We start from the raw sequence: 9,480 nt of genomic DNA, 5'->3' as shown, positions 1-9,480 counted from the left end.
GAGACAGTGATCCACGCCTTCATAACATCTAGGCTTGATTACTGCAATTCACTTCTGTTTGGAATCAGTCAGTCCTCCATTGCTCGTCTACAACTGGTCCAAAATGCTGCAGCCCGATTTTTAACTGGTACAGGCTATAGAGAGCACATCACGCCAGTTTTGGCCTCCCTGCACTGGCTACCCATTCACCTTCGGATCCATTTCAAAATTCTCATGTATGTTTTTAAATCACTGAACAGTTCCGCCCCATCCTATCTCACTGATCTTCTGCAGCCATATGTCCCACCGCGCTCTCTGAGGTCAGCAGACCAGATGCTTCTCTCAGTCCCAGAAACCCGTCGTAAGCTCAGAGGTGACAGGGCTTTCTCTGTTGCAGGTCCACGACTGTGGAATGAGTTGCCACTGAGTGTCCGGCAGGCTCCCACACTCTCAGTCTTTAAGTCTCGCTTGAAGACCCACTTCTATTCGCTTGCCTTTAACATGGTGTGATTTGTTTTGGTCTGGTCTGTTCTCTACTCTGTTGGCCATTTTAGTTAGCTTCTGCTGCTATTTGTATCTGTATTTCTATTTTATGTTTTCCTGTCTGCTGTGCATGTTTGTTTCTTTTGTACAGCACTTTGGTTGGCCTTGTTGCTGTTTTAAGTGCTATATAAATAAATTGGTATGGTATGGTATATATATATATATACGTATATATATATATATATATATATATATATATATATATACATACATATGTATATATATGTATATAAAAGTATATATATATATATATATATATATACATATATATATGTATATATACGTATATATATACGTATATATACATATATATATATATACGTATATATGCGTATATATATGCCAAGATGGCCGCACTCAGAACATTTGCAGCTTCACAGGCTCCCGGTAATATCCCAGTTTTTAGTAGTTCTGATATTGACTCTGTGCCTGACTCAACACGATTTATACGTGTGAACTATAGCCGAACTGAATTGATGAAAATATGAGCGGATTTGCCACGAAACAGCAGTAATTAGCAACAAACTCAAAACTACGCTCAGCAGAATGCAGATCTTTTTCATTCAACCTTTATTTAGACGGTAAATCCCATTGAGCCTCGAGGACTCATTTACAAGAGAGACCTGATTTCAACAAAGAATGATGACGACAATGGACAACAGCAACAACAATAAACAATTATAAAAAATAATACTGCAGGTTTTTTTCTTTGTTTTTTTTTTACAAATAGGATGGCTAAAAAAAAAAAAGGTAACAAAAAAAAACAGCTAGATTCTAAGGCGAATGTAGAAAACTAAAAACAGGAACGTGTCTGCATTGGTCCCTGCCAGGAGTCCAACAGATTCTTAAAGACACTTAGAGAGGTCAAAGGTCGAGAGCTTCAAATCTTTTTAAAAGATATTCCAGGAAACAGGAGCGGAGTAGGAGAAGGTCCTTTTGCCTAGTTCAGTCCTCATTGAGGGAACACTGCAGGTAATAATGTCCTGAGAGCGCACGCTGTAGCTGCACTCACACAGAGACATGTAGGAGGAGATGTATGAAGGCAGCAGACCAGGAAGTGATTTAAAGATGAAAATGTACCAGTGGGAGAGTCTGTGTGAAGTTAATGATGTCCAGTTAACCAGTGAATACTGGGTGCAGTGGTGGGTATGGTAGGTACAGCCAGTTATGAATCTTAGTGCACCATGATAGACAGCATCCAACATCTGCAGCATCCAACATCTGCAGCATCCAACATCTGCAGGGTTCTTGTAGGAGCGTTCATGTAAATAATGTCACCGTAATCAATGGAGGGAAGGAAAGTCACAGATACAAGGTGTTTCCTAACATTCATAGTTAGACAGGATCTGTTTCTGAAAAAGAAACCCAGTTTAACTTTCAGTTTCTTTACCAAGTTTTCCACATGGAGCTTAAAAGAGAGATGTGAGTCGACCAAATTACACAAATATTTATAGGAATCAACAAACTCAATGGGGACACCATTTGAGGATAAAATCGGAGGAAGAACTGCTGGGACCAACTTCCTATTTGAAAAAAGCATCCCTTTGGTTTTGTCGGCATTTAGGACAAGTTTGAGGTGGAACAAATCTGACTGGATGATGTAAAATGCAGATTTCAAAAACTGGAAAGCCTTAGCAACTGTTTTAGCTCGACAATAAATAACTGTGTCATCAGCATAGAAATGTATCGATGCATCAGGGATGTTTTTACCTACGTTATGTATATAGATTGTAAAGAAGGTGGGTCCTAAGACTGAGCCTTGTGGTACACCATTGTTGATTGTTAAATAACTGGAGGAAGTACCATTATGTTGAACACATTGCCTCCGGTCTGAAAGATAGTTAGAGAACCAACCATTGGTGTGTTCTGAGAAACCAATCTTAAAGTCATCTACCTGGAAGGTGCAGCAGAGGCGTTACAATGGGCAGAGGAAGAAACGCTGCTCCCGGCTTAAGAGGAAAGGATGCCGGGCGGGTGTTATGGTGAGGCTACAAGCTAACGCTAAAGCCAAAAAACTCCCCATGCCATCTCTCTTTCTGTAGAACGTCCACTCGTTGGACAACAAGATGGATTTGCTTTGTCTGAGAGCGGGCACCTCAGAAGAGATGAATAAGTGTGCGGTGCTTTGTCTCACGGAAACATGGACTACAAGTGAAACGCCGGATACAGTCTTCCAGATCAATGACAGACTCTTTTTTTCGAGCGGACCACTGCAGCGAGCTAACGGGGAAATCACGGGTATGTGGAATGTGCATTTACGTGAGTAAAAGATGGTGCACGAACTGTACTGTTGTAAATAGCTCATGCGCGACGATTTTGGAGCAAATAACAGTGAAATGTCGACCTCATTATCTACCCCGTGAGTTCACAGTGACTTTCATCACAGTTGTTTACATTCCTCCGGACGCTAATGCTAATGAATCACTGCAGGAGCTACATGATATCATCAGCTCGCTGCAGAGCAAACACCCCGAGGCTCTTTATGTTGTAGCCGGAGACTTTAACCACGTGAATCTAAAGGACTGTCTCCCAAGCTTTTATCAACATGTGACCATTCTAACACGTGGAGACAAGACGCTGGACCGTGTTTACACGAACGTAAAAGATGCATACAAAGCCGAACCCTGCCCCCACCTAGGACTGTCAGACCACATCTCAATCTTCCTGGCTCCTGCTTACATGCCCCCACTGAGACGCTCCAGACAGATAAAAAAGAAAGTTAAATGTTGGATCCAGGACAGTGGCCCCATACTGAGAGATTGTTTTGATCGAACAGACTGGCAGGTTTTCAGAGAAGCTGCTGAAAATGGAGGTTCGCTTGATCTGGACCAATACGCGTCCTCAGTTCTGGGTTACATTAGTACAGGTACTGACACCGTCTCCACTATCAGATATGTTAAGAGCTACCCAAACAGAAAACCTTGGCTGAATGCAGAGGTGCGTACCCTGCTGGAAGCCCGGAACACTGCCTTCAGGTCTGGAAACTCACAGGAGCTGAGTAGGACAAGGAAAGAGCTGGTTGCTGGTATTAAGAGGGCCAAGGCCACATATGCAAAGAGGATCGAGGGTCAGTTCATCTCACAAGATCCTCAGAGCATGTGGAGGGGCATTAAGTGCATAACAGATTATAAAGGAAGGAGTGAACAATGCCCCAAAGACCCATCTCTGCCTGATGCCCTCAACAACTTCTATGCACGCTTTGAAGACCCGAACAGACCACCCAGCACCAGACTCACCTCACCACCGGATGAAGAGCATCTCAGCGTGACCTCAGCAGAAGTAAGGAGTACTTTCAGGAGGATCAATCCGCACAAGGCAACCGGCCCAGACAACATCCCCGGAAAAGTGTTTAAGGAATGCCGATCAGCTCTGCGAGGTGCTGGCAGACATCTTTAACACCTCACTTACCCTGGAGACAGTTCCCACCTGTCTGAAGACTGCCACCATCATCCCAGTCCCAAAAAGCTCTACAGTGACTGGTCTGAATGACTATCTGCCAGTGGCCCTCACCCCGATAGTCGCTAAATGCTTCGAAAAACTGGTCATGACTCACATCAAAACAACCATCAACATCAACGAGGACCCTCATCAGTATGCATACCGTGAGAACCGATCGACAGAGGATTTTTTAAATTATTATTTTTTTCTCCTCTGTACTCCGGTGAAGACAGACGTGTTTCCTAGTGCTCCATACCTCCCCCGCTTCCCTGCTTTCATTCTTTCGTCCTGTGAACCCTTAAGAAGCCTCTTTTCTTTTTTTCTGCATACCTCTCAATTGGAAGGATCAGCTGGTCCCTAAACAAAATCAATCAAATTCTCCCAACAGCAGTCAGGGTAAGGAGGTCCCTCTTACCTCAACGGAAACAAATTGGATTCATGATGACAACTAGATTCTACTGTTTGGGTTGGTGAGATCTTAGATTGTCTACAAATTCATGTGGATGTGTCGAAGCTCGACAGCACTCAGACTGAATTTGTGGAGCTGCGGCAAGGAGCTGGAGCAGGTTGTTATCAGGACTGTGAACTGACTGGCAGCACTCATGAATGGTGGAAATAATCTTGGAGAAGCTGTGAGCTCGAATTTTGGCGTAAAGGATCAATTTGGCTGTTTTGGAGTTTCTATCAGAGGAATATATACCAGCAAGACTTTAAAAAAGGCAGAAACGGCAATTCACAAGTTCTGCCTGACCCAAACTGTGGCCTTGACACCGGACTTATCTCAACTCCTCCTGGAATGTTTTGAAAACAACAAAGATGCTTTGTCTGTCTACTCACCCCTCCCTTCCCCAAGGACATGGACATGTGACAGAACCTCAACTGGGCTGAAGATGAATGTCACCTCTTATCTGGACAATGGCTGAGGGGGGGGGGGGGGGGCTCTGGACTATGCTATGACTTTCCCTTAAAAATTTAATGTCTTCACCGGCCTATATGTAAATGTATAATGTCTGTTTATGTTGCTTTGCTGTGGTAGGTTTTCTTGATGTCTCAAATTGTGCCATGTCTAAGACACGGCGTGAGAGATCTTGTTTTTATACCGTCTCTCCTCATGTTCTTTCCTTTTCTCATCTAAGCAAAATATTATTCTAAATAAGAATAAGAGGGCCGTGCTTTCTACAGTTGCAGCTTTGTGCACTCTGCCTATCTTTCGTACGACTGTACGTACATGTTCTTGTTGTCTCGGTGCAATGCCAGTAAAGTTTATTCTGATTCTGATGCCATCTCCTCTGTGGTCCACACTGCACTCAACCACCTGGAGCAGAAAAACTCTTACGTCCGTATGCTCTTTGTGGACTTCACATCCGCCTTCAACACCATGATCCACCAAACCTTGATGGACAAACTATCCACACTAGGACTAAGCCTCTCCATTTGCAACTGGGTACTAGACTTCTTAACAAACAGACCACAGTCAGTGAGGATCCACAACTTCTCCTCCATCATAACCTTTAGTACTGGCTCCCCTCAGGAAGAAGGTTGAGGAGCATTAAGTGTAGAACCACTAGACTGAGGAACAGCTTCTACCCTGAAGCTGCTGGACTCATGAATCTCTAACTAGGAGAATCACTGTGAAAAAAATGACATCATGTTGCTGCTGATCTGTTCCATGTTGCTGCTGATCTGTTCCATGTTGCTGCTGCATGTACCACATGTGGTGGAACGACGATAAAGAAACTGACTCTCTCATAAGGCACAGCATGACTAAATGAGCTGTGATCCGTTTTTTTTTTTTCAGGGGAGGAGGCTGAGGTCTGTCGGACCTGCATTTGCAGTTCACACATGGTCATAATTCCACTCCACTGTTTTAAATGGTGAAAAAGATTCAGCTCCAACCTTTCATTGGGATTATTTCCAGCACTGTCTACAGAAATTATCTTTCTGCGCCACATCTATAGGGCTGAGTACCGAACAGAGGTTATTTTATGGCACCGACTGAACTGCATCGGTCGGATTGAAACGTCACTCTTCTTTAGGTGTCAAGTTTCAGTATTGGCTGTAACGTGTCACGTGGTTTCAGCACGCAGGCTGGTAAAACACAGACATATGACAAACAGACTACGTGTTTACACCCAGAGCTGTATAGAGCTGCTGCACCTAATCTATGTATAATGTATGTCTATGGTGCTGGTGATGCCCACAGACGGGTTCACGTGTGCAGCGTGTGGCGTCGAACGGCTGGTGAGTTTACGTTTGTTAACGTTACTGCAGCTTAACACGTACATCGTGGTGAATTAAACTAGAATCTATGTAAGGCTAACTTTAAGATACTAGTGTGTAAATTTATTTTATCTACGTAGCTAAACTCAGAAGCTAACTAAAGATTGACAGTAGCAGATGAAGCTTAGCTTCTAAACATGTGCTCATCCATCTGATCAGCTGCTTAAACAGTTCATTAATGTTAATGTTCTCCTCACAGGAGGTTCTGACCCTGATGTGAGGACACTCACAAAAGAAAAGCGAAGTAGGGCCACTGCCTTTTCTACAGTGGAGGCTGCATGGTGGAGGCAAGTTAAACTGTAAAGGATGTTTTAGATCAGTTAAACTTTTATCTCTCAGCCTAGATAATGTTTTTGATCAATAAGAACACAACCATGTTATTGTTAATGTTTTGTTCTCATGTCAATTAGGGAAATGATCAGAGCCCTAAACCCCAGAGAAGATTCAGGAAGAGACACAGAGGTGCAGAAGTCTGCATCAACCCTACCTCAGTGAATCCAGTGACCTGCTGGTGGAATTCAATTCAATTCAAAAATACTTTAATCCCAGAGGGAAATTTGTTGCTTTAACTCGTTATCCTCATTTCATTAAGAGATGTTATAGATGCTGATGTCTGTAGACAGGAAGGATCTCTTGTAAAGGTACCGGCCACAGTGGATCCTAAGAAACTGGCTGCAGATGCCGTCTGATCCGTCCACCCAGACTCGGCTGGCCTCTCGGTTCCCCGAGCTGCAGGACCACCTGAATGCCGGGCAGAACTCCTCCCAGAACGATGGCCACTCCTCCCAGCAGCTGCTGAGCTCCTCGTCACTGCGGACAGCCAACTTTAGGTGCTGAGGGATGAGCCTGTCCTTCTGCTGTCATGAGCCGTGTTTCCTGCTAGTTCCAGGATCTCAGTGGTCAGGCACTCGAGCACAGCTGGCAGGTAGATGAGAATGCATCCACAGAACATCCTTTCAACTCATTTGAGATTTAGGGCTGTAGTTGAGATATTATTTGAGCTTTTGAGATGTTAATCAGCTGTTGGTTGTAGAAACTGCCTTGTTGCCATGGTTACGCATCAAAACAAATGTCTAAAACTAAAAAAGTTTCAGTAAAAATCCTTCCAGCTGCACAGCATCTGATACCAGAGGAAACAATCATCCAAAAAATGTGATTTACATCCAGAAAAAGAGGAATTAAAGTTTCCAAAAGCAAAATCTCAGAATGAAAGTAGAGCTGCTCCAACATGCAGCCACCTGGAGCGGTGCAGTTCTAGAACGCGAATTCTAGAATGTGAGGGACACTATGTCAGTGCTATCAAACTGGTCAACCAGGTATGTGTGTGCAACAATCATCATCCACACCCTGAGTGAACATGTTCTACTGCTGGAGACACCATCAGCCAGGAGCAGCTGGTTTGTGTCCAGAGAGAACAGACATGTTGATGTTTCTGAAGAAGAACTCGGTGTGTAGCAGTGAGAATTAAACACTGACTTGTCACTGGTTTGAATCTGGTCTTTTGAACTGGAAATTATTTGTTTATTTTCATGTAAGAAAACTGTTTGGAATAGAAAAATACCAAAGTTGAAAAATAAAACAATTTTTACTGTGATGTGTAACATCATTTTATTCGTTAGAATTAATATTAATTATAAAATTGGTACCAAAAAAAGAACCGTCCAGGAACCGACGCTGAAGTGAAGGTTCTGAGTTTTTTTAGAAAGGTACCCCGCCCTACTCATCTGACAATTTCAATCCAAACCATCTCCAAAAGAACAGCCATTGATTTTCCTTGTGTGTGTCTCCGTGTTTACTTGTTGTGCTAAACGTGTCCTCTCCCGCCCGCCTCCTGGAGAAGCAGAAGGGGGAGCACGGCTGAGGGCTGTGTGTTTGTGTGTAAGGAGGCTGGGGGTGGGGCATGGGAGAAAGAAGACAGCAGGATTATTTCCAAGTACAAAACTATTGTTTTATATTGAGATATTTTCAACTTACATTGAAAAAAAAATATATATATATATTTTTAAAATATCGATATATCACCCAGCTCTACTCTGGAGTCAAAATAAATCACTCTTTCAGGGATGAAGATGTTCACATCCTGGTCAGAGAGGAACGATGGTTTGAGAGAGGAGTAAAGGAGGCCATCTTTGTGAAAAGAAACCGTCCATCATTAAACAGGGGTGGAGCCTCCAGGTTCAACTGTCCCCCTCTTACAATGCTGTGATTGCTAGTATCACTCAGCCCTCTGTGAATAGTAAACAGCCATCAGGTGCTAATGATCCATTGTTAGGCTGATGGTCCTTCTTGAGCATGTGATCAGCTGGTTTTGGTTGTCAGCAGCAAAACTGGTTGATCCACTCTGAGAAGGTGCTATTTAAGAGACTGAGCTGAATACAGCACCTCAGACTGAGGAAGTCCTCAGGATGAGAGACGAAACGTTTCTACATTTTTTTGCTTTGTTTTGTTTTTTGGTTTTTTTTGAATGTCCAGAGGACCAGATTTAACTTTTTTGAATTAAGGAAACTAATTTCAATGAGAAGTAGAACAGAGTTTAAGTAGGTTAAAGTATAGATACTACAAAGTTTGAACACCACTCAATCTAAAAATAAAGAAAGGAAACAGTTAAAAGTAGCACTGAATTATTTCTGATGTTTGTCTCGATGAAAATCAATTTTAATTTAAAACATGAGTGTGAATGTTTAACAACAGAATTACACTGTATACAACATATGGACGGTGTATAAAGCACTGCTGAAATGGTCAAAAGCCAACTTTAATTAAAAACAGACACTGACATGGGCTTGTGCTGTGAGCATACAAAAAAACAATTGATTGGTTTGTCTAACATAATAATTTTAGCATTAATCAAAACCAATTGAACAAAATGTGACAACACATTTGTATTTGCTCTTTGTAGACACAAAATATTACACATTTGAGGGTGTTTTAGTTGGACTGGTGAGTAGTGGAGAAACACAGCTTGAGAGTGTAAGGATAAAGCCCACCTAAAAGAGAAGGCAGAAAGATCATTTTAAAAATAATACCAAAGCAGACAATTTACAATTCAAAATGTGTGATAATGAACACAAAAAACTCACTAGGGTTTTTTATTTGATAATGATTAACCATTGCTAGAGCTTCCATGGCGTCATTGATGGATTCCCACTCCAGCAGACCAGATGAACTCCGCTCACCTGTTGTGGCACACACAATTATTTAAGACGCTACTAACTTGTGTAAATATTATTATTTAAGACG

At 42.4% G+C, this 9,480-nt stretch overlaps 1 protein-coding gene across 1 annotated transcript in view; it reads right to left on the bottom strand.

Annotated features, from left to right (window-relative positions):
• Positions 1-8,873: 8,873 nt before the first annotated feature.
• The window catches only part of hnrnpl (heterogeneous nuclear ribonucleoprotein L), a 25,801-nt gene continuing 25,194 nt past the window's right edge, over positions 8,874-9,480 (bottom strand). Inside the window, exons 13-14 of the mRNA XM_037688161.1 lie at positions 9,321-9,416; positions 8,874-9,227 (exon numbers count right to left, since the gene is read on the bottom strand). Of these exons, the coding sequence (XP_037544089.1) occupies positions 9,169-9,227; positions 9,321-9,416 (155 nt within the window). The 3' untranslated portion in view covers positions 8,874-9,168. The remainder of the gene's footprint in view (positions 9,228-9,320; positions 9,417-9,480) is intronic.

Source organism: Nematolebias whitei, chromosome 14, assembly GCF_014905685.2.
Source record: "Nematolebias whitei isolate Nwh7 chromosome 14, NemWhi1, whole genome shotgun sequence".
NCBI lineage: Eukaryota > Metazoa > Chordata > Actinopteri > Cyprinodontiformes > Rivulidae > Nematolebias > Nematolebias whitei.
The sequence above is the reverse complement of the archived record's forward strand: the minus strand, read 5'-3'. Positions and strand labels throughout refer to the sequence as shown.